The following is a 25,499-nucleotide window of genomic DNA, read 5'->3' as shown; positions in this document are numbered from 1 at the left end:
TGCCTCCGTGTCCCATTCCACGGGCCACCAATGCATTCGTTTCCAAGCCGACTACAGCATCTAGTCTATCAATGCATTATGCACCATGATGTCCACATTCAACATATAAACATCTCATTCAATTGGCATTTGAAAGTAAACATAGCACATATGCACATCAATGTGTGGAATGACTAATCCATATAGCATATTCATGATGACATGACTAGATTAGATATAATTAAATGAATGCCAAACAAATGCCTTGAACCAAGGCCAAACGTCCTCTCCCCACTTACTTGTAGCGTACAAGGATTCCCGTTCGGTACGGGTGAGATCCGATGCGAATCGGGTAGGATTTGGTGAACCTAACATAATTGAGCGGGGTTAGTACTTCACCATTTTAGGATCAAAATTAATGAAATCCGATGACAAAATCATGTTTAGAACGTTAAAAGAAGGTCACACGCCCGATTTAGGTTCGATCGGACATAAGGATCACCTTCGGGGCCACACGGGTGGGTCAGACAGGTGGGTAGTCTGGCCCACTGGTCCTACCCACCGGTTGGGACCGGCGGGTAGGGGCCCTCCGGTATGGCCCACCGGTTGTACCCGCCGATTGGGCCAGGGGCCCCTACTAGGACCGGCGGGTAGGGGCCCACCGGTATGGCCCGCCGGTTGAGCCCGAAGGCCCCCTGCCTTCTCAGGTGGGTACCCACAGGCGGGTAGGGGCCCACCGGTTGTACCCACCGGTCTTGGCGGGAAACACCCTGTTTCTTCCCAACTTTCTCCACTCTTTGGGGACTCAAATGGGGCTTTTCCCCACCCATTCTTCACACCTTCAAGGTCTTATAGGATGGTTCTAACCTAGATCTAGGTTAGATTCAAGTGATGGGAAACCATCTTACCTTCTTTGCTCAAGAACGACTTCAAACCCTCCAAATCACTTCAAACTCACAATGCTTCTTCCACCTTGTCAATGTCTCTTCAAATCCTTTAAGATCAACACATAAATCATCTATTAAACCTTAGATTCATCATTTCAAAGGGGATTTACAAGATCTCAAGAAACCATACTCGAATCAAGGGTTTAAAGCCTGGGTATGGTGAATGTTCACAAAACCCAACTTGCTTACCTCTAACTGTAGATCTAGAGTTGAAGATCACTCTCCCGGCGCCGGAATGGGAAGATCGAGCTTCGGCGCCGCTGAAATCCCTCTTTTCTTCCTCTTCCTTCTCTTCCTTTCTTCTTCCCTTTCTTTTCTCTCTCCTCTTTACTATTCTCACCAACGTACGGGTGTCATAAATGAAAAAAAAATAAAGTCATAAAGTTATATATATAATTCCTCATTATGTAAACAGTGCACATGGATGGGTCACTCAGGTGGGTGGGTGCACCCACCTGTCCGCCCACCTGAGGGCCAAAACTTGGGATTTTGACAGGGTTCGGGCCTCGGCACGAACCCCACCCCTGGCATACGATGTAGCATACGTATATACCTTAAAATACGGATATAATACCTGTTTTATCTGTACATGGCCTTATGGTAGGTGCATGTACACGGCTTGGGCACTCTCGTCTATTCTGGCACTGGCTCGGACTTGTCGGGCCAGCCGGTGTTTAAGGTCACCCGAGCCATCATAGCCCATAAGGAACCCGCTCTAATTTCCTCTGGCTCGGTTCCTGCATGGTTAAATCGGTTCAACCGCGAAATCAGACCGGGTTTAAGAAGCGGGGTATTACATTGTGTGTCCCTGATGATTTGGATATACAAGATAAGAAAGTGCGGGAAGCACATAGCTTCGAGTACTCACTTCACCCAGGAAGTACAAAGATGTATAAGGACCTTAAACAAAATTACTGGTGGCCAAGCATGAGAATCACAATAGCCCTGTATGTGGCGACTTGTCTTACATGCCAAAAGGTAAAGACTGAGAGGCATCGACCCTATGGTACTCTTCAGCCACTCCCAGTACCAGACTGGAAGACTGGAAGTGGGATAGGATTACAATGGACTTTGTCACCGGACTACCATGCACACCTAAGGGGATGGATGCGATATGGGTGATAGTCGATCGGCTTACTAAGACTGCTCATTTCATTCCCATCAAAACCAAGTTCTCTATGGCCAAGTTAGCACAACTTTATATAGATAACATAGTGTGCTTGCATGGAGTGCCAGTGAGCATTGTGTCAGATAGGGATCCAAGGTTCACTTCCAGATTTTGGAAAAGCTTCCAGCATGCCTTGGGATCACAATTGAATTTGAGTACTGCTTTCCACCCACAGACTGATGGTCAGTCAGAGCGAACCATACAGATATTAGAAGACATGCTCAGGGCATGTGCAATGGAAATGTGTGGTAGCTGGGAAGAATATATACCCCTTATGGAGTTTGCCTATAACAACAGTTACCAAGCTACGATTGGGATGGCTCCATATGAGGCATTATATGGTAGGAAGTGTAGAACTCCTCTGTATTGGAATAAGGTAGGCGAGCGTCGAATGTTGGGACCTGAACTGGTCCAGATGACTTGTGACAAGATCGACGTTATTCAGGAAAGGATTAAGGCAGCTCAGTCATGTCAAAAGAGCTATGCAGACAACTGCAGGAAAGACATTGAGTTCCAAGCAGGAGAAAAGGTGTTTCTCAGGATTTCTCCTACTAAAGGGTTGCAAAGATTCCATAGAAATGGTAAGTTGAGCCTGAGATACATTGGCCCATTTGAGATCTTAGCTCGGGTTGGCTCAGTAGCCTAAATGCTTGCTCTGCCAACTTCTCTTGGGGATGTTCATAACATATTCTATGTGTCCATGCTGAGGCGATACGTTCATGATCCATCGCATGTATTACTCATGGAACCAAAATATCTAGAAGCTGATATGACCTATACAGAACAGTTAGCTGAAATTTTGGATTGAAAAGTGAAAACCCTCTGCAACCGCACTATTTCCTTCGTAAAGGTGCGATGGGCTAATCATTCACTTGAAGAAGCATCTTGGGAGAAAGAGGATGAAATCCAAGCCAAGTACCCTCATCTTTTCGAATAACCAGGTACGCCAATTTCGAGGACGAAATTTTCAGAAAGGGGGGGGAAAATGTGATACCTTACTTTTTAAACCCAGTCTAATTACATGGTTGACCCGATTTAACCATGCAGGACCCGAACCAGAGAGGGTTAAGGCGGATTCCTTATTGATCATGATGGCAATGGTGACTTTGAACACAGGTTGTCCAGACAAGTCCGAGTCGGTGCCAGAGGAGACGGGTGTACCCAAGCCGTGCACATGCACGTGTTATAAGGCCATGTACGGATAATGCTGGTATGTAGCCGTATCCTAAAGTGCATACATATGGTATACCCTGTGTCGAGTGTGAGATACATGTCGAGAGTCGAATTCCATCAAAATCCCACTTGTTGGCCAACTTTCGGCCCTCAGGTGGGCGGTCACAGGTGGGCGCATCCACCGACCTGAGTGACCCACCCATGTGATTACTAATGGTTTTAAAAAATATATAAATAGTATTATTATGTTTTTCATTTTCTCATTTATTACATTAAGGAGTTTGGTGAGAAGAGTAAAGAAGAGAGAGAAAAGAAGGGAGAAAAGAGAACGGAGAAGAAGAAAGGGGAAGGGAGAGGAAGAAGAGATGGATTTAAGTGGCGCCAAGGTTTAATCTTTCCATTCCAATGCCGGAAGAGTGATCCCCAACACGAGATCTACGATTGGAGGTGAGAAAAGGCTATGCTTCTTAAACTTTCACCAAACCCAAGTAAAACCCTTGTTTTGGGTAGAGTTTCTTGAGATCTTGTAAATCCCACTTGAGATGATGAATCTAAGGTATAATAAATGGTTCATGTGTTGATTTTGAAGGATTTGAAGAAGTATTTACAAGGTTGGAGAAGCATTGGTGACTTCTTGAGCTAAGAAATGATTTTGGGGTTTTGAAAGGAGTTCTTGAGCAACGAAGGTAGGATGGCTTCTCAATCCTTAAATCTAACTTAGATCTAGGTTAGAATCATCTTATAAGACATTGAATGTGTGAAAAATGGGATTGAAAAAATCCCATTTGATTCCCCAAGGGTTGGGGAAAGTTTTAGGGAAAAAGGCATTTTCCCGCCCTCACAGGTGGGCTGGGACCGATGGGCCGCACAGCCCGCCTGAGGGCACCCGCCTGAGAGGGCAGACCTTTGGTCCCCACCGGTGGGCCGACCGGTGGGCCGATCGATGGGCCAACCTGCCCGCCTGAGAGGACCGACCCTCTGTCCCCACCGGTGGGCCGATCGACGGACCGACCGGCGGGCCACCTCACGCACCTGAGATGACCGGTGGATCGTGACAGGTGGGCTGTTCGACCCACCCGTGAGGCCCCCAATGTGATTTTTGTGTCCAAATGGACCTAAAACGGACGTGCAACCTTCTTTTATGATTCTAAACATGATTTTTTCATCAAATCTTGTTAATTTTGACCCCAAAGTGGTGAAATGCTAACCCCATTCACTTATGATAGGTTCACCAAAATTTACGTTTCTCGCACCGGATCTCACCCGTACCGGGCATGAGTCTTTGTACACGACAAGTAAGTGGGGACTGGGGAGAGGACGTTTGACTTTATTTTAAAGCTTGTTTGGCATCATTCAATTGTATCTAGACTAGCCATGTCATCATGCAAATTATGTGTAGCTTAGTCATCCTCACATGATTATGACATGTGTGTTGTGTTTACTTTCTCACTGATAAATGATCTACGTGCTTATGTGATGAATGATGGAATCATTGTGCATGATGCATTATTAGACTAGATGCCGTAGTCGGCTTGGAAACGAGTGCATTGGTGGCCCATGGAATAGGATGTGGTGGCACTATGCAATCGTACTATCATATAGGAGCATACAATTTAGGATTATCATCTTCCTGTGCTACGACCCTTCCCAACAGGGGTTGAGGTGTTTGGTTACCACTTGGGGGGAAGCAGTGGTCACGGTTGTCGGTTCACTGTGACGGTTAGACATACGCCCGGCTGGTCATTAGGACAGTCGGCAACCTCAGTGGTATATTCAAGAGGGCCAATCGTACTACTTTTAAATTGTTGGAGTCAACAGCTTTACTTTTTGTCATTTATTTTTATGTTGAGAGGTGGTGGTCGGCATGCTTTACTTTTTCGAGTACTCAAGGTGGGCCTTCTCTGACAACCCTATGGGCTTATAGCGGGATGGAGTTCACGGCTCGTACCCGGAGTATACGCGCACTGTGGTTGTAGTAGCACTAAACCAAAGACTTAGTAATGTTGCTTAAGTGGATGAGATTTAAAATGAATTGCATAGCACATAGTGTATATGGATGTGATTGTTGTGTGGTCCTTCTTTTCACTTACTGAGCTAGTGAGCTCATCCCATGTGTACATCTCTTTTAGATGATCCTGCAGGTTACCCACCTGAAGATCAAGGGTCGGGCCCCACAGTTGAGTTCCCCGATGAGGATTGGTGGGTCCCCGAGGAGTATGCGCACGGCATAGATTATGCGTGCGAGGGCTGTGCTGCGGGACCGCAGTATTGACGCCGTACAGAGTTTACTTTTGATTCTTTTGATGACCCCTTTTTGTGTACTTGATACGTGAATTGTTATTCTTTTTGTGTAAATATCATGCCTGCGGGCCCACATGTATTTATCTATATACTATAATTTGGGTATCAAGTATATTGGGGGTATTTACAGGTAAATTAAGTCTTCCACTAAACTTTTGAACGTTTATTTTAGATGTGTGTATGATGTGGTTGGGTACTGCATCAGATGATCCTGATAGGTTTGGGTTAATCGGAGTTAACCCGATCACCGGTCTGGTTCGGTGTGAACGGGGTGTGACAGGTCTGGTGAATGGATCAGGTTCACGTACGAGAATGTTCTCGTAGGTCCCTGGTCCGTGGATTTAGAATCTATTAAATGAAGAGAGAGAAAATTAATTCTAAATCCACGGACCAAGGTCGGTCTCGTACATTCTTGTACGTGAACTTAATCCGCTCTCATTGGTCAGCTGCCATCTAGTGGGTTTTGGTGTAGTTCTAGGGAGACTGAATAATTAACTCCTACCTGAGTGGCAACCATGGTTCAAAATCTCACGAGATCTCGGTTATTTCGTATTTTTTTTTGGCCGAGACGAGATAGGGTATGAAGTAAACTTTGTACATGGTCTTGATCGAAATCTCGGTATCTCGACCGAGATACCGGTATCATCTCGAGAAGATACTGAAATGTTACATTGTAAAGGCTTATAAATACTTCACTTGTCTGTCTCAGTGAAATCTCAGTTCCGTCTTACATTTTGAACACAAAGTCACCTTTTTGGCATCTAATTAGCCACATCATCACACATATTGCCTTCCAAATCACTCCTACAATAAGATCTACACATTCCAAGCTCAGGAAAGGTAAAGTTCTTTCCCCAAAACCTTTTTTTTAAATAATGTATTAATACATGTTTTATGGCCCTAGATTTTTTATATGTTAGAGGCTGGTCTATGACCTCACGGAGTCGAAATCTTTTTTTGGTACATAAATATATATATATTTTTTGGTCTAAAAATGTATTTTTCATTAACATAAATTTTTACTTTTTATGGTAAATATACCTTTTATGGAAGTCAATTATATATATATATATATTACTCAACATTGGATGTTCTACGACTCTATCGCAGTGAATTTTTTTTTTTCAGATGATAATTATTTATTTATTTTTTGAAAAATTAGGAAATAGATTAATAATTAAAAAATAATTTTAAAAATAGGAAAAAATATTCTATTTTGATTTAAAAAAAAAAAAGAGATTAATATTCAAGTGTTTTGAAACATACATGATGCTTGTTATGTTATACCATTTGATTTTGTTGTATTATGTCATTAAAATATTTTTTAAAATTGATTAAAAAATAATTTTATGTAAAAAAAATTAAAACAATGTCATGTTCTAATATTTTTTGCAAATTTATGTTCTAAGCATGTTTATTAACCTTAAAACAAGCTACACACCAAGTTTCAAGTCAAAATATAACCGTTTGACCATCGAAACAGTCGATCGAGTAAAAAAAAAATACGCCCAACTCACCAAGTTGGTGATTTTGAACCCACCGAAACACCGAAACGAAATGAGATTTCGAACCTTAATGGCAACATGAGCCTTCCGCCTTCTTTCTCTTCTCCATACTCCCCTTGGCCCCTTTGGGTGCCCAATACCTTAAGGCCACAGTGACCTTGGCAAAAAAAAAAAAAAAATCCATCTGACATTCACATATTGGATATTTTTCCATTACTAACCCTAGTCCATCCCTTTGATTCTAAGATGGTAAGAACAAGGACTGATGTATAAGCATACAAAAAAGGATTAAAATTTACAAAAAAATTTGGTATGTATTGGGATGTGTGTCCCGGGTCTTCCCAACTATTGGATCACTAATTGAAAATCAAATTAATTTAAGAGTATCTTTTGTTAGAGAAATCAACTGAAGAACCTCCGTCCTCAAATTTAAAACACACAAATATTATGGAATTACAATGAGGATGATTCATTGGACACTCATGATTCATGAATGGAAACAATTAAATGAGAGTTAAGAATACCTATTTAAGAATTAAATGAGAATGAAGAATACCTATTTAAGGAGGTTGAGAGGTTTTCTTGTGTAGCGCACAACCCATCACTTTTTCATTTTCGGGCGCCGTATGATTTTTAGCTGTAGCTTGTATCATTCACGGTCCGAGGGGTGAGACAAAAACCGTGTGCGATGTTTACGGCTCAACTCGCAAGCGGTCGAATCAAACGTTTACTTTTATGTTCTGCTTCTTGAAGAGAGACAAGCTCAGAGAGTGAAGCACCTGAGAAAGAGAAGATGTACAGTTCTGTTTTTACGCAGACGCATGTTATTGGGCCTTCATCGTCTTCCTGGAAAAGCTGCAGAAAGGTATAACTCGTTGTTCTTTGAATTTTGGTTGATTCTGGGCTTTTCTGAAGGATATATTATGGTGTTGAATTTATGCTTCTTTGTGTACGGGACTATTGAGTCCCGGAGACTCTGCTGACTCACATACTCACATCCATGATCCATGAATGATGCACGGTCTTTTGCTTCAGGTTCCATTATAGGTTTGTGTCTGAAGTGAAGCTCTGGTAGCGATTTACTGTGTATTATCAATGAGATCACCTGCTGTTCATTTTCCTTCTCTTTCTTTTCCTGAATTTCGTATTGTGGTTTTTCTGCAAATGGGTCTACAAAAATTCCACCAATGGACACCTATATTGTTCTAACTTAAGTTAATGGCTGTCACTGTAATTGGCTGAACTTAGATGGTGTCTGATCCTGCTTGTTTTGCTGATGATCTTCTGGATAGAGTTCCTTTACTTTCGGTATTTTGAAGGTTGGTAAAATTCTGCCCTTTATCCCTTTTCATTTCTCTCTCTCTCTCTCTCTCTCTTTTTTCCTGGAACTTTTGTGCTGGTTGAATATGTTTTATTTCAATTTCAGCTCAAATTGAAGTTGTTGTCATAATCTGATTATGAGTTGTTCTTTCCACCAAAAAAAAAAAAAAAAAAAAAAAAAAAAAAAAAAAAAAAAAATCTGATTATGAGTTGTTGCTATTTAATTATTCTTGGCTGGATTGATAATTTTAATTTTCCCGTTCCGATACGTAGGTGGATGGCATTGAAACATGCCCTCCCTCTTTTAATGTTTTTCAAAATGTATACGTTTCACATGGATTGAACTATAGAGAACTACACGGACTAAGAAAAAATTTACTCAAAAACTTTGCAAATCAAGATCCATTGGCAAAAATCAATTGCTTCAGTTTCAAACTTTTCAACCACAAAGAAAATGCTAAGCTGACATTTTGTCAGATGATGCATGGCTGGCATCCCTGTGATGCACTAGGGCCACCACTATATCAGCCTGGATCCCTTTGCACAGCTGAGATCCTGCTGTCCATCACCCAATTTGCATGTGCAGATGGTACTTACTAGCTATAGGATCAATTCTACATATATAAGGTTAATGCAGATCTAAGGGCTCCACATGGAGACTGAAAATGGTAACCATGGAAGAATCCAGTTCTTTGTAGCCTACATCATTTTAACAGAAACAGAAGGCAAAAATAGTGCAAAATGACTTTTAAATTGTAGGGACCATAAAGAATACTACTTTGGCTGTAAAATTTTGACTATATTCTCTTTTCTTCTATTTCCTTCAAAGAGGAAAATTTTAATTCTGCTGTGATTTTGAGTTTGGGCGAACACCAAATGAATAAGTTCTGATCTTTTGCTTTTTTATGCTTTAATAGTCTGTGCACAATTCTGCAATATCGTCCCTTTTAACTGATGAATGCTCAGCAATGGCAAACATGGAAAAAGATAGAGACAAAAATATTGGAATCATGAGTTTGGATCCAGGCTTGGAACCATTTAAAGATCACTTCAGATATAGGATAGTGAGATACGTGGAGCAGAAGAAACTTATTGAAAAATATGAACGAGGTCTGGAAGAATTTGCACAAGGTTAAGTTCAAATGCAGAACATTCATGTTTTCTTTTCCCATAGTTATGCAATAGTCACCTGGTTTTTCTTCTTTCTTGGGTCTGTACTGGACATGTTAAGCCCAAGTTTGTCACTCTGATTATTCATGGTGCTTCACTGCTCGCTACAAGATCGTTCCGTTTAAATTAGCCTCATTATATCAATCAGATTTTTTTTCTTCTTGATATCTAAAAGGAGAGTGATGGTCCACCAATAAATTTTATTTATCAGAAGATTGATTCTCTTCTGATCTGGTTGATGTTTGGGCTAGAAGACTTCCTTTTTGGTCCATCAATTGGACCCTTCTGATTTCCATTAATGTCACCTGTAAGTTACTTTATGAAAGTATTGTGTTGACCCACAAATACCTCTGATTACTTATTTCTGTTCGTTCCTTCCCCCCTTTCCTCAGGTTATTTGAAATTCGGGTTTAACAGAGAAGAAAATGGCATTGTGTACCGTGAGTGGGCTCCTGCTGCACAGTAAATTCTTTGACCAAGTCCTACTCCTTTTTTTAAGTGGCCTTTCTCTTCTTATAACTCCTGCCATTACATGTTGGCAGTGGCATTATGTTTTCTCGACGAAGTACTAGGCTTCCCCAACATCGTCATAAAATATTCATAAACTTCACTGACCTGTAATTTGTGCACTAGCATCAGTCCTCTACTGCTTCTTATGTCGCAAATTGAAAAATATAAGCAAATATATTCAGTTTAAAAACTTATTGCCCACCCCCCCTCCCCAAAGTTTTTGTTTTAACTGGAGAACTTCTTAATGTAGGGAAGCACAAGTTATTGGTGACTTCAATGGATGGGATGGTTCCAACCACATAATGGAGAAGAACCAGTATGGTGTTTGGGCTATCAAGATTCCTGATTATGGTGGAAATCCAGCCATTCCACACAATTCAAGGGTCAAGTTTCGTTTCAAGCATGGGAATGGAGTATGGATTGATCGAATTCCTGCATGGATAAAATATGCCACTCTAGACACCACCAGATTTGCAGCACCATATGATGGTGTGTACTGGGACCCACCACCTTCAGAAAGGTCCTCATTCTTGTTCTTTATTTCCTCCTCTTCCCTTTTTTTCCCCCTATTTTTATGAAGGGGGGGAAAAGAGAACTAAAAAATCCAAAAAATAAAGGAGTTGCAATATCTTAGGAACTCCTGCCTAGACCCTTTAGTTTCGAATTAGAGGTTTATTGTTTAATACCATTTGTTATTGCTTGAAGTTAAATTTCCAAGGACCCAATAACTGTTAGGTTCAGCTTCTTTAATGACAAGGGGTCAGTGAATATCTCCCTCAATTAAACCATCCAAAAGCAAACTGTTGATAGGACTGTTGCCTTCATTTGATCATGCAGGTATGAATTCAAACATCCTCGCCCTCCTAATCCCAAGGCACCACGTATATATGAGGCTCATGTAGGAATGAGTAGCTCAGAACCCTGCATAAATTCATATAGAGAATTTGCTGATGATGTGTTACCTCGTATACAGTCCAACAACTATAACACTGTCCAGTTGATGGCTATTATGGAGCATTCCTACTATGGATCCTTCGGTTATCATGTTACAAACTTTTTTGCTGTTAGCAGTAGATCTGGGACCCCTGAAGACCTCAAATATCTCATTGACAAAGCTCATAGCTTAGGTTTGAAGGTCCTGATGGATGTTGTTCACAGCCATACAAGTAACAATGTGACTGATGGTCTTAATGGCTATGATGTCGGCCAAAGCTCTCAAGAGTCTTACTTTCACACTGGAAATCGGGGGTACCATAAACTCTGGGATAGCCGATTATTTAATTATGCTAACTGGGAAGTTCTTCGCTTTCTTCTGTCCAACTTGAGATGGTGGCTTGTGGAGTTCCAGTTTGATGGGTTTCGATTTGATGGTGTAACATCAATGTTGTATCATCACCATGGAATCGATTCAGTATTTACTGGAAACTATAATGAGTACTTCAGTGAAGTGACTGATGTTGATGCTGTTGTTTATTTAATGCTGGCCAATTGCCTGATTCACAACATCTTGCCAGATGCAACTGTGATTGCTGAAGATGTATCAGGTATGCCAGCTCTGGCTCGACCTGTGTCTGAGGGGGGAATCGGTTTTGATTACCGTCTGGCGATGGCCATCCCTGACAAGTGGATTGATTGCTTGAAGAACAAGAGGGATGAAGAATGGTTAATGAAAGAAATTTCATGGACCTTGACAAACAGGAGATACACTGAAAAGTGCATTTCATATGCTGAGAGTCATGATCAGGTATTATTTATTTCATTCTCTGGGTGAATGTCCTGCTATCTGTTGGCCCTTCCTGTCACTTAATTCGGTGGTCAGTGCTGTAATGTCATAAAGAAGAGGGTGATTGGGTCATTATTATATAGAGAACTCTTCAGAGGGACTAGATAGGACTTCTTTACCAAGGGAAATGTTCCTTCCTGGGGGTGTATTTGTCTTCTCAACAGCCAGAAACAACCACCTATGAAATGCTCAAAATTTCACGGGTTACCTTTCCTTCTACATAAATCATGGTACATTTTTATTTTCTGACAATTAATTTGTAATGACAGGCCATTGTGGGTGACAAGACCTTTGCTTTTCTCCTAATGGATAAAGAAATGTATTCTGGCATGTCTTGTTTGATGGATGCTTCTCCTGTTATTGAGCGAGGGATTGCCCTTCACAAGGTTGGTGCTTACTGGTTTACAGATTTGCTATTTGTGTACTTGGGGTTGGCCATTGCTCAGTTGATGATCTGTACTGCAACAACGCATTCTTCACAGGCTTACCAAAAGGAAAATTGATTTATTGTTTTTAGAAGCTGTACTTATTTACGTCTGTGTGTTATATTCTGCAATATTGATTTGAAAATCTCATTATTGTCTAATATGTCAGATGCTGTTTTGTGAACGAAGTTGTACCTTCAAATTGTCATTGATATTGTATTCTTTTGCAGATGATTCATTGTATAACAATGGCGTTAGGAGGCGAGGGTTATCTAAACTTTATGGGAAATGAGGTAATCAAACCCTCGCCCTTGCCCCAAAATAAAAAAAAAAAAAAAAAAAAAAGAAAAAAGGGGGGGGGGTGGAATTGCCTAGATCTACTACATAACAAAAAGATATACAAAACATGGTAGGTTATAATTATGTTTTACAACCACAACTTCCAATGTTGAGAAGATTTACCAAATCCCCATATGAGTAAAAAAAGCTAAACGAACTATCAAAATTACCCCCAATGCCTCTCCTTCATTCTTCTTCTTCTTTATCCTCCAATGAAGGAACATCACTCCCTCCTCCCTCCCCCCTCCCTCCTCGCCTGCAACCCCGCCCCACCCTCCCCCCTGCTAACTTGCCTCGCACCACCACCACCCACACCCCACTCTGCATTTTTTATTTCTCCTCACCTCAGGTTTTTAATTAAGTTTCTGTTTCGGATATTAGTTGCACACAAGTTGAAGTTCGAGAATTTTTTTTGTTCTCTCTTATATGTTGTGGGTTGTTTTTGCTTGATTTGTCTTAATTTGAAGGTCAGAAGAAAGAAAAATATAATTTTCTTTCATTAGAGATTAGAAAAATCCCTAACCTACCCTACAATATTGACTTTTTTGGTTTCTTGTAGTAGTTCGTTGAACCGTCACAAATCTCAGTTAGGTTTTAATTAGAATTATATTTCTTTCGTATTGCTTTGAATTAAAATAATATGATATTCAACCCTTTTCTTTGTTTTGTTTTTTATTTTGTTGTTTTTTTTCCTGAAAATTCGGACTATTGAGAGCTGAACTGGGAGGACATGAGTGCACTGTCACATAGAAACAAAATTGATATTACATATTCTTCATTTTGTTGGAAAGGAAGAGTAGGAGACAACTAAGAAGACCATGTCTACTGTACATTAAAGTGCCATGAATGAATAATAATCTTGGCTTCAACTGAAAGATTGCTTTAAAAGAATCAATAAGAATGATAAGAATTATGTTCGGTGGTATACACTTAAGACCTAAGTCTTATCCATTTATAGATGGAGCTTCAACAGCAGCTAGGTCTAGAGGGAAGTTGTGAGCGTTACGTTCATAGCCATAACTTCCATACCAAGGTTAGCACGGTCGATGATATCAGCCCAATGTTAATTACACGACCTTGACTGTCACTAGGTGGTTGAAATTGAAACATTTAGGTTTGAAGCCATGGTGCTAATACCTAAAGCAGTGAACCAATACCTACTACAGCCAAGCAGCTAGGAAGAAATGTAGAGAAGACGAGAATTTTTGAAACTAGCATACATATTGGAAGATCAATCAGCCAAAATAACAATTAGCAGCTACAATATTCTAAGTTTCTTTCTTTTTACGAATCTGTAACGTGGATTTTGGCTACGATTCTCTTAATTTTCTTTCTTTTTGATAATATACACCCTGATCTCTCAACTAGGGTGGGGCGGATTGCAGGGGAGGGAGGGGTAGGGGGAGAGAGTGGGAGAGGGAGGGAAGGACTAAGTGGTGGTGGTGTGGGGCTTGTTTGCAGGGATGGGTGGGGCATGGTTGCAGGGGAGGGGGAGGGGGAGGGGGAGGGGGGGGTGGAGGAGTGGTGTTCCTTTGTGTCAGCAGAAGAAGAAGCATGTTGGGGTTATTTTATGTAGTTCAGTTAGCTTTTTTTTACTCATATGGGGATTTGGTAGATCTTTTCAAATTGGAAGTTGTAAGTGTAAAACATAATTTTGACTTAATAGTTTTGTAAATATTTTGCTATTTGATAGATCTAGGCAATTCCCCCAAAACACAATTCCCCAAAAACACACACATGAAATATGTGGAACTTCTATCACTCAAGATGACGTGGAATTTACGTTCAGAAATGTCCAGTTCAACATGGTTTCAAGATAATTCTTATAGTTTATGCAGAAAATATTTTAAATGAAAGAAACTTTGGATTCCCCTTTTCCTTTTATGGTTTGTGTTTGTTGATTATTTTATTTGTCTGCGTAATGTGGACTGGGACCTGCAGTTTGGTTCCTGTTTGTGCAATATGGTGAGTTGGAAACAGCCTCTCTTGCGAAGCAGGGGGTAAGGCTGTGTACATTTGCCCCTCCCAAACCCTGCACTAGCGGGAGCCTCGTGCACTGGGTTGCTCTTTTAGCGAGTTCTCTCAGATAAGAAACTGAGTATCGATAAATATTGGCCAAGATGAGTGGATACACATCAACATTTCAGTTAACCAGCAATATATTGTTGGAAAGAATAAAATTTCAGTAGTATCTATTTACTCTTTCCAATTATATATGTTGACAACGTGTCATTGATTTAAATTCAATCCTAAAGTTAAGGATTTAAACCAAACAGATTCCATGTGAATGGTTACGGCAATTATTGAACAAAGCATAAACAGATTCCAAACAGAAACCTTGTTAAGCCTCATCAAACCTGACCTGCCTCATTCCCTTACTAGACATTGAAACAGTCAGATTGGAACGTCTTAAAAAGGATCCTCTTCTCTTTCTCTTGCTCTTGCGTCTCCTTAACATAGCATCATCTACCTTCATGAGGTTGTTTGCAAATACTTACCAGACATGACATTGCTTTGATTTCATCCTCTCTTCTAAAGTGTCTTCTCTTCTAGCTCATCCTTCTTTGCTTTCCTTTGCCAAGCCTATAATCTCCATCATCACTTCCATCTTTACCCACACCTCCCCCCTCCCCCCCCCCCCCCCAAAAAAAAAAAAAAAGGTGCATAAGGTCTTCTTGTGTCGGTATTGCATAAGAAAGTAAATAGTTGTTACCCATTTTAGTGCAGGAAGATTCCCCATCACTGCCCCTCCTAGGGGAAAAAAAAAAAAAGTGAAAAGTACAAGGCTTGTGGTGGGAGGTATTTCAGGAGGAAGTAAATACCCATGACATGATTCAATACAGTAAAGTACAAATATTTCTCCCAAGATTTGCAACATGCACATGTAAACAAAGAGTCTCATCAATCATTTCTTTGACCACTTATGTTTTGCAAGGGTAATCTGGTTCCATTTTCTTTGCCTTATTGGAGTTTACTGGTTTATCCTGTAGATAACTTTGAATTTTTGAAGGGATTGCATTTGGCCGATTCAGTCATCCGAGAGTACATTAGAGAACATTTGGAGCATTTGGGAGAACTACCCAAAGTATATATTGCTCGAGGAAGATTGAGTTGAAATGAGCAAGGATCAAGGTAAGAGAGAAGAGGGAAGAAGGGGAGAGACAAGAGGAAGAGAGGAGAAGATGAGAGAAAGAGAAAAGAGAGAATGGTTGCAATCATATGGGGGGGGGGGGAGAGCTCTTCCCACCTATATTAGATTTAAACTATATTAGGGAAATTACATATGCCTCCCTAGGGAGGTAAAAAACAAAAAAGGAGAAAAAAAAAAAAAACAGGAGAACATAATAATGAAATAGTTCCTAAAGTACCCTTATTGCATAAACTCCAACAGGTTGCTCATCTGTCCTCCTACATTCCGTTGAGGCATTGACTCAGCTGCCATGGGGATCCCCCTTAAGCAGTCATGCTCAGCTATTGTCGAAATTATTTACTCCTACAACTAGGGTATTATATCTACTCCTAGTTTGGGAGTTATTATCTTATATAAAAGTATGCTTGTCATGTTTTATACTCATAAGGGGTATATCAGTACTTGTGTATTAATCTCATTAATATAAATAAACTTGCTCATGGTAGTGACTAGTGAGAATTCTTACCTGACTGTAAGTCTCTTCTTCCTCCGCATTTAATTCTCTTCGTATTCTCCTTCTTTCTCTTCTCTTCTTCTTCTATTGTTTGTTTATGTGATCTGATATTGCTACATGGTATCAGAGCAACACACAATCAATGGTTTTGATCTATACCTTTGTTTTGAGTGCCTCATTAAGGCCTTCTTCCCTATGGTTCACAACAACCTATGCTTTTTTGGGTTGTCTGAAATTAGTTTATGAAACTTGACAACTAGGTTTCTTATGCTGATTAAGACTACTACATCCTCTTCCCTGCACATGAAGCTTCTTCATTGCTGCTGCCTTCAACAAGTTGCAGATGCCCTGTTTTTCTCTTCTATGGCTGCAGCTAACGATTAAGGATATCTTCCTATCTACCCTTCAAGTGCCTGAGATATTTTATGGTTTATTTCTATGGACAAGGGTCTCCTATTGCTCCAAGTTTGGTTCTGATCAAATTAGTAGGTTTGTTGGATCTTGAATGATTACTAATTCTGGAATTTTGTTACTTTCTATATCTGTGCATCTATCAATTCTCCTCATCCAGCCTTTGTATTGCCCTTATTTTTTAGGTTATTATTCTGTCAGTACTGCCCTCTAGTCAACTTCAGTTTTGGCCTCATCAGAGGCTCTGTTTTTCTGCTACAAATTTTCTCTCCTATTGACAATTTGATTACCCTTGCGGTATTGGTGTTTTACTGGCTTTTTTTTTTCTTCCGTCTGCTTGTGGGCTCTCTCTACTTGCTGGTCATCCGTTTATGATCTGGTGGTGTTATATACTTGATGTTTTTGTGTTTCTAGTGGTTATCTTATTGGTAGCTGTTTATTTGCATTCATCTACGCACTGTTCTGAGGTTCTTGATTGGTAGTTGGCTGGTTATTGGTCCTCTTATATTTTTTCTATTTCCACTCTTTTGTTGTCATGGGTGACTCGAAACCTCCTATGGGAATGCCAATGTTCAGATTACTACTCTTAAGCTCGGTGGAGCTTCTAATTATCTACTTTGGGCACAAGCAGTTAATGTGTATCAACACCAAAGGGAAATTGGAGTATTTGACTTCCTCTCCACCTTTACTGATACAAAGTATAAAGATTGGATGGGTGAGAATGACACTTCTTATATGGCAACAGAATACTATGGAGCCAGCCGTTGCTGCCAATGTTATGTCACACCCTACAACTAAAGGAGTGTGGGATGATTTGAAGGAAAGCTTGATGTAGGTAGCGAGGGTCATGCAAGAACCTGCTTTGCAGCTCAGATCTGGATCCAAGAATCTCATCCTTGCTCTGTCTAGCGAACCAAGTCCAATCTTGGACCAGCCAGCTCAGTCAGGTCCATTGAGCAGCCCAGATCTGGTTCTGTTTTGTCTTCAATTTTTTTTTTTTCTAATTCTCTCCATCGAGAAGTATGATTCCTCTCAGCTTTGGTCTCATATGGACGTTTTCAAGGATTAGAGTATTAGCATTGGTCGCCGTATCGGTTGGCCAAATTTAAGACATATATCAGAGGGTGTCATATTGTATCGGAGATACGCAAAGATATGTTAAAGATCAAGAATTAAAGTATCAATATTGGTTGTCGTATCGGTCGGTTAAATTTAAGATACGTACCGGAGGGGTATCATATCGAAGATACTTTAAACCATGCTTCTAGCCTTGCAAGAAATGCTCCTGTCTCCTCTATCATTCGAAACGATTCCTGGTACCCCCCTCCTTCCTCCTCCCCCCTTCAGACATCTAGTCCTTGTTGCCTCCCCCTCCCTTGGTTACGGGGGAAGAGAGGCCTCCATCTCCTGGCTCCCTTGCCCCTCTGGGAAGTTCTCTTTTAGCTCTGCTTGGAACCCTATCCACCCTTTAACTAGCCCTTGGCACAAAGTCATTTCGTTCAAAGGCCACATCCCTCACCACAATTTCAGCACTTGGTGAGCTATGATTAACTGCCTCCCCTTGCAGTCTTTCCTTCTCTACCGGCACATCAGGATGCCTTCTTCTTACTGCCTCTGTTGGAAAGCCATAGAGGACATCAATCACCTGTTCTTCTCTTGCACTTTCTCCTTCACCATTTGAAAGAGAGTCCTTAGCAGTTGTTGGCCTTCTAGAAGACAGCCCCTTCCCCCCAGAAGAGAATGGATTTGGGTGGACATGACTTCTTTTGGTTCCTCTATTTGCGAAACTGCCAGAAGGCTTGTTTTGTGTGCTACCATCAACCACATCTGGATGGAACGGAATCTTAGAAGATGGATTCCCAACTCGCACTCTTTTGACAAGATTTGGAAAGCCATCTCTTTTGATGTCCGTTATAAGCTTGCTTCTTTTAGATTGAAACTGGTCAGAGATTCCCATAGGAACAGGCTCATTGTTGTCTCTTGGGGCCTCCCTCCAACCATTTTGTCTCCCCCCTTCTTGATTGTTTAGTGCCGCCCCAACCCTCCCCTTTTGGTTTTGGGCTTTCGCTTGATTGTTTGAGCTCCCCCCTTGGGTTGCCGTCCCCCCCTCCCCCTTATTTCTTTAGCCAAGGTTCCTTCTTGGGTGATCTTCCCCCCTTCTCCCCCTTGTATTTAATTCTGCTTCTTCTTTGGTAATGAATTATTTATTCATCCACAAAAAAATCTAGTTTTTCATGAGCGGACAAAACACGTGAAGGTGGATTTCCATTTTGTATGGGATGTTGTGATGAGAATCTGATTTCAACTCCGTTTGTTACTTCTGGAAATCAGCTTGCTGATATGTTCTCTAAACCTTGTTTGTCCAACCTTTCTTAATGGTTGCTGTAACTTACAAGCTAGGCATGGGTGATGTATATGCTCCAACTTGAGTGGGAGGAGTGTTGAGATTATTGTGTATTTATCATAGTTGTCAAGGCATCCTGGCCACTTTTTTATTTTTTGGTTCCTTGGTCACCTAGGTGACTCGTAGGCACCTTGTTGGTATCACCTCAAATTTGACCCCGTGGACCACCTTGGTTCGCCTGCGTGCCATGAAAACTATGGTATTTACTCCTACCGGTAGGGTATTGTATCTATTCCTATCGGTAGAGGCAGTTTGGGGGGTTATTATCTTATATAAGGGCATGCTTGTCATGTTTTATACTAACAAGGGCTATATTAGTACTTGTGTATTAATCTCATTAATAAACTTGCTCACAGTAGGGAGAATCCTCACCTGACCGTGAGTCTCTTCTTCCTTCAAATTGACTTCTCTTCTTCTTATATTTTTTTCTTTTCCTCTTCTACTGTTTGTTTTTCTGATCTGATATTGCTACAACTATGATGCATGTTCCCTTGGAAACACTTATCACTAGCTCGTTGAATTTTTTAGATAGTATGTGCAATGTGATCAAGGTGATCTCTGAACTAGTGGACTGATAGGTATTGTCAATGCTTTGATATCATGGATGGAGAATTGCTATTTGGTCTTGGTTTAGTGTCCTCTGATTGCCATGTTTGGAGTTGAGAGTGGATTCAACCACAATATTTGGGTGGTCCTCTTCATTGTTCGTCCATAGGAAATTTCTTTTCTTATAATTGGAGGCCACTTTGCTCTCTATTAACATCTAGTTCGCTTAGAGGCCCTGATATTGTAATCTCTTACAAATGGCACAACCGGATTCAACCACAATATTTGGGTGGTCCTCTTCATTGTTCGTCCATAGGAAATTTCTTTTCTTATAATTGGAGGCCACTTTGCTCTCTATTAACATCTAGTTCTCTTAGAGGCCCTGATATTGTAATCTCTTACAAATGGCACAACAATGGTTCTCTTAGGCATTGGATGTATGCTGTATTCGATTCCTATCTAATTGGGTAGGATTTTTATGGTTGCTTTTGGCCTTTGTAGTCAACTGTTCCTTATTTTTCATGCATAGAAAGAGGCAATAATAACTAAAAAGGAATTTGCAAAGATCTTAAAAGAGACACATTTCACCTATGCCCAAGTTATCTGCTCAGCATTTATCTGCTTTTTTCCATTGTCATAACCAAGTCTTATTTCATTTCTGATGGATTTTGTAGTTTGGTCATCCAGACTGGATTGACTTCCCAAGAGAGGGCAATGGTTGGAGTTATGATAAATGCAGACGCCAGTGGAACCTGGTGGACACAGATCACTTAAGATTCAAGGTTTGAAATTTTGGTTTCAGTACCAGAACTTCATTATATTTCAATCTTAGCAGCTCTTGACTTTACGGAATATGGTTATCTGTTTTACTTTCTTCACTGGCATCAGGAAATGTCCTACATTTTTTCCCTTTTTCTTGTATGTACAAATCACTTGCAGAGGAATTGTAGTTGCTTTTTTTTTTTTTTTTATTGGGAGGGGGGGGTGGGGGGATGGTAATGTAACACTGTATTTGAACACTCCAAACTACCATATAACAAATCTTTTATCAAAAAGTAAGTTCAGGTTACGGAGACAGCAAATCAAAAGGTCAGATTAGGCTAAAACTGAACTCGAGTTGCCAATTCAGATAATGGAATACCTGCTGGAAGTTTCAGATCGATCCACACGCTGGATCAGCAAATACAGACCAATCCTAGTACTTCTAGAAGGGCAAATTGGTAATTGGCCCATCGAAATCAAGATCAGACAACAGAATTATATTGGGTATTTGATTCTTAACACAGGGCATAAAAATTATCCAAAGCAGATTAGTAATAATGGGGAATCAAATCAGTACTCCGATGCACATATCAGTTGTTAAGACATATAGGGCAGAATAGAAATTTTACTGTATGTGGGAGTTCTTCTTTGGGGTTGAAGAACAGCTGGTAAAAACCTGGACAGATTCTAATGGCTGGATTCTTCTAATCAGAATTCATGCAAAAAAGTCTTGCATATGAATTTCAACTAGAAAAGAATTTACTAAAAATGAATTGCAGAAAAATAACTAGAACTTGAGCTTACTTTTAATGGAGGTAAAAAAGGAGGGAAGAATAATATAGAGATACATGGGCTTCACACTGCAAGGTGGTTGGAAGGATCAAACACCAACCAGCCTTGATCAAACACAAGGTTTCTTCACCATCAGAGAAGAACAGCAGCAAAGACAAAACAACAACAACAACAAACTTAGCCTTATCCCAAAAGGCATGGTTCAAAAACTCAGTGAAATCTCGGATATTTCGGTGTTTTTTCTTTTACTGAAACAAAATTGCATACGAAACACAAAAAGACACAATTTTGGTTATTTCACCTAAATTTCGGTCATTTTGTTTCGAAATTTTGCTCATTTCTGCCCAAATAATGCACTATTTTGCTAATTTTCGCTATTAGCTCTTTAAAATGGCTAAGCAAAACACATGGAAAAAGTTCACTGTTTCAGCAGTATTTCGGTGGTTTTAGAACCACCGAAACACCAAAATGAAACAAGTTCTTGAACCTTGATCCCCACTGAATGGGGTTGGCAAGGATATAAATATGGACAAAATGAGAAAAGTAAAAGTGAGAGGAAAGTAATACAATAACAGAAAAAAAGTAGAAACACCGCTAAATGGGGTCTGCTACAAGGATCCTTGCCCTCCAATCGGCTCCATTCAAGTCATACAAAGCTTTTCATTAATCAAATTCACGTACAATGCTGGGCTCCCTTACAAACTTATATAGAAGACTCAAAAATAGACTCCTACACTAAAAAGGAAAGGCCTAACCCAATCCTTAACTAATAAGATAATCTAAAATAACTAGGATACTGACTCAAAATAGCGTTGGACTTACAAAATCTTAATCCCAGTGGTTCCAGCCTAACTTAGACACTTAATAATCATTCATCCAAAAAAAAAGACACTTAATAACAATGAGAATATAGAAATGAGAACACTTAATTAACTAATCCTGTATGCCAAACTTTACCCATATTATAGGCCCATTTCACAGAAACCCATTGGACTAAAGGCCCAATACATATATATCCCAACCCAAGGGTTGTTTTGAATAATATAATTCTATTTAGATGATTTAATTGCATTAGGGGGGTCATAGTGTCAAACTACTGTCATCTCCTGGGCCACAAGTTGACTCTCTTTGGTGCTTGTAACTATCTGGCTTGCTGAATTCATGATAGCAGGGGGGTGGGGGAGGAAATTGTGAGTGAAGTTCATACCAGATTCTTAGGGTTATCATTTATGTGTTGGGCCTGTTGGCTTATGACCTAGGATATCTTGGTGAAATCATAAATGGTGGCCCCTACAACCCCCTCCTCCGGCACGTTTATCACCTTAGGATGTAGGTCCTATATGTCAACATCATATTCTATTATTCTTGATAGTGACAATTCTGCTTTTTCTTTTATTTCCAATAAATTAGTTCTAACACTTGATCTTCTGTGTGCTTGATAAAATTCAGTTCATGAATGCATTTGATAGGGCTATGAATTTGCTGGATGATAAATTTTCATTCCTTGCATCGACAAAACAGATTGTGAGCAGCACTAGTGAAGAAGACAAGGTAGGGATGCTCCTGATTATTCAACATATCTTTCTCTTTTTCTTTCTTTTTCTTTCTTTTTTTTTTAATCAGTTTAAAAAATATATTTTCCATACTTTAGTATATAAACATCTCTAATAAAATCAATTTGAATTTTTCTATAAGGGATCATTTCTAAAGTCAAATATCTGTCAGTCAAAAGGAGGAGAGAGATATTTCATTAATGACTCAAAAAACCATTTATGGCTAGTTTGATATTTGTTGAATCTTGTTGTTTGATTAATCTAATGACAGAATGATTCATAAGGTACTTAAACTTGATGAATAAAATGTTGACCACCATGGTTTCAACATTCTTTTTTACTATTGTTAAGCTTTTAAACCTTGGTTATTTGTTTCCTCTGCAGGTTATTGTGTTTGAGCGTGGAGATTTAGTTTTTGTGATCAATTTTCATCCCAAGAATACATATGATGGGTACATTTCTTCTTTCATCTCTGATTGCAACAAGTAACTGTATCTGAATTTGTATCATGAATCCTAAATTCTGAAACATACAGGTATAAAATTGGGTGCGATTTTCCAGGGAAGTACAGAGTAACTTTGGACAGTGATGCTTGGGAATTTGGTGGACTGGGAAGAGTAAGAACCTTCTTATGAAATTATATATATATATATATATATAGTGTGACAAGCATTTGGTTATCTAATCTTGAACTTTCTGATTTAATTTTAATTTTAATTATCATCAAGGATCAACCTTAATCCTTTATCTGTTTGCAAAAATAAGGTTCCTTAGTGTATGCCTTTCACTGATGATATTGGTTTGGTGGACGATACAAAAAGCAAGGATTAATGCCTAATTTGATTTATGGAGATCAACTTTTGAGTTAAAAAGGTTTTAAGATAAGTGGAAACAAGATGGAGTATATGATGTGTAACTTTAGTTACACTAGGACGGTTAATGAGGTGGTGAATATTGATGAGAAGGAGATTCCACAAAGTGATTATTTCAGGTATCTGGGCTCAATCATAAATAAAAAAGATGATAAAGAAGATGATGTTGCTCAAAGAATTAAAATAGGTTGTATGAAGTGAAAAGGTGAGTCTGGAGTATTGTATGATTGGTGTATTCCTTAAAGCTTAAAGGAAAATTTTATAGGATAATTATATATGACCGACTATGATGTATGGTGTGAAATGTTGGGCAGTTAAGAAGCGTCATATAGATAAACTAAGTGTAGCGGAGATGCAAATGTTGAGATGGATGTGTGGAAAAAATAGGAAGGACAAGTAAGGAATGTCTGCATTAGAGCTGAGTTGGCTGTAGCTCCGATACATTATCAATTACGAAAAAGTCGTTGGAGGTGGCATGGCCATGGTGGAAGGAGGACTTGTGGTGCTCTATTTTGGAATAGTGATTTGATTTAGATTGAAAGATCTAAAAGAACCAGGGGCTGGCATTGTTGCATGCATGACTTTGATAGAGTTGATTGGATAGCAAGGACCCATGTAGCCAATCCCATTTAGTTGGGATAAGGCTGAGTTGTGTTGTTGTTGTTGTTGTTGTTGTTGTTGATGTTGTTGTTGTTGTTGTAACTGGGTGAGTACCTAAGATGGAATTGTGATGGGTATGGTAAATATCTAGAGCCAAAATACTATGTGACACCTGGTTGACTGAGTTGAAAGTCTCATCCTTTTTCTCTTAATAGAGTTTATCCATCTAGTTGCCCGATTAAAATGGATTTAGTGGTGAAGAATTTTAGATCATCTTTCTCACAAAAGGTTGTTTTCTTAGTCATGAAGTCCTATGACACCACATAACTGCATATTCAGTCCGTGGATGCTAATCAGATTTTACTATTTCATAGGTTATTTTTAGTTATTACTGATCCTTTATTGATAACTTGGGTATTTTTATTCCACAGGTCAGTCATGATGTAGACCATTTCACATCCCAAGAAGGGATACCGGGGTTGCCAGAAACAAATTTCAACAATCGTCCTAACTCCTTTAAAGTATCGTCACCGCCTCGCACTTGTGTGGTAGATTTCCTTCCCTCCATTCTGCTTGGTGATTTTGTTTGTATTTGAATATACAAAGTTGCTGTGATTCTGCATGGTTTACTGATGTCTTTCTTTATGTTAGCTTGGCACTTTATATTAAGAGCCATACCCATGTCCAATGCTTCGTGGAAGTTAATGATAGTGCAAGAAATGGAATATTTGCTGCACCCCAGTTCTATCCTTTTCATTTCCTGTTAATGTAGGCCTCTTGCCTGTACAAGGCCGGCCTATGAATGTTGAGTAAATATGGTGGCATATGCGTAGTATGTTTAAACTGACAACTGTGAATGCTATGCTGAATTTTTCCCATGCCATAATGTAGACATGATTAAAAATATTATCTGCCATATTGCAGAACAAAAAATATAACCTGTGTACAAATTGGAGGTGTGACCGTAATCTGGATTATGCCAATGCTGGTCATTTGCACCCTTGTTGGAACTGCTGGTGTGTGTGTTGTATTGATAAATGATTTGTCCTCGTTGAAATTTTAGGTTTATTATAAGGTTGAGGAAAATATATAGTGATGCTGAGTACGGCTGGCTGGTGGCAAGGAGAGTGGTGGATGTCGTGACTCTGCAGGAGGGAGCTGAAGAGGCAGTTGTGGCCGTGGCCAGTCAACTTTAACTGATGATGATGAGGGCAAGGATAAAACTTGGGTATATCATCAGATGACTGAGCGACCCTTTATTTCAAAACCGGCATTCTAAGCCGAAAATCAGCACA

The 25,499-nt window shown here is 39.8% G+C and overlaps 1 protein-coding gene across 7 annotated transcripts; it reads left to right on the top strand.

Moving 5' to 3' along the window:
• Nucleotides 1–7,616: 7,616 nt before the first annotated feature.
• Nucleotides 7,617–25,493, top strand: LOC122072829 (1,4-alpha-glucan-branching enzyme 1, chloroplastic/amyloplastic-like). Of its 7 annotated transcripts, XM_042637250.1 has the most exons (14): nt 7,622–7,938; nt 8,322–8,392; nt 9,311–9,524; nt 9,956–10,025; nt 10,324–10,593; nt 10,911–11,817; nt 12,126–12,242; nt 12,512–12,574; nt 20,300–20,407; nt 22,629–22,730; nt 23,117–23,184; nt 23,268–23,349; nt 24,636–24,752; nt 25,268–25,493. In XM_042637250.1, the coding sequence occupies exons 3-14, from the start codon at nt 9,362–9,364 to the stop codon at nt 25,295–25,297; spliced, it is 2,097 nt and encodes a 698-aa protein (XP_042493184.1). In that variant the 5' UTR covers nt 7,622–7,938; nt 8,322–8,392; nt 9,311–9,361; the 3' UTR covers nt 25,298–25,493. The 7 variants fall into 7 exon arrangements, with proteins under 7 accessions (XP_042493188.1, XP_042493186.1, XP_042493187.1 ...); XM_042637254.1 differs by lacking the exon at nt 25,268–25,493 and having other exon boundaries at nt 7,617–7,938; nt 23,294–23,349; XM_042637252.1 differs by lacking the exon at nt 12,512–12,574 and having other exon boundaries at nt 7,620–7,938.
• Nucleotides 25,494–25,499: the final 6 nt, after the last annotated feature.

The sequence above is a fragment of the Macadamia integrifolia genome, chromosome 3 (assembly GCF_013358625.1).
Source record: "Macadamia integrifolia cultivar HAES 741 chromosome 3, SCU_Mint_v3, whole genome shotgun sequence".
Taxonomy (NCBI): domain Eukaryota; kingdom Viridiplantae; phylum Streptophyta; class Magnoliopsida; order Proteales; family Proteaceae; genus Macadamia; species Macadamia integrifolia.
This window is presented reverse-complemented; position numbering and strand designations above follow the sequence as displayed.

Bases quoted from the DNA above. Each gene is read 5' to 3' on its own strand.
- LOC122072829 (XM_042637250.1), top strand. From the start codon at position 9,362: ATGGCAAACATGGAAAAAGATAGAGACAAAAATATTGGAATCATGAGT. The intron at 22,731-23,116 runs GTAGGGATGCTC...TTTCCTCTGCAG, and splicing joins GCACTAGTGAAGAAGACAAG to GTTATTGTGTTTGAGCGTGG. The intron at 23,185-23,267 runs GTACATTTCTTC...TGAAACATACAG, and splicing joins CCCAAGAATACATATGATGG to GTATAAAATTGGGTGCGATT.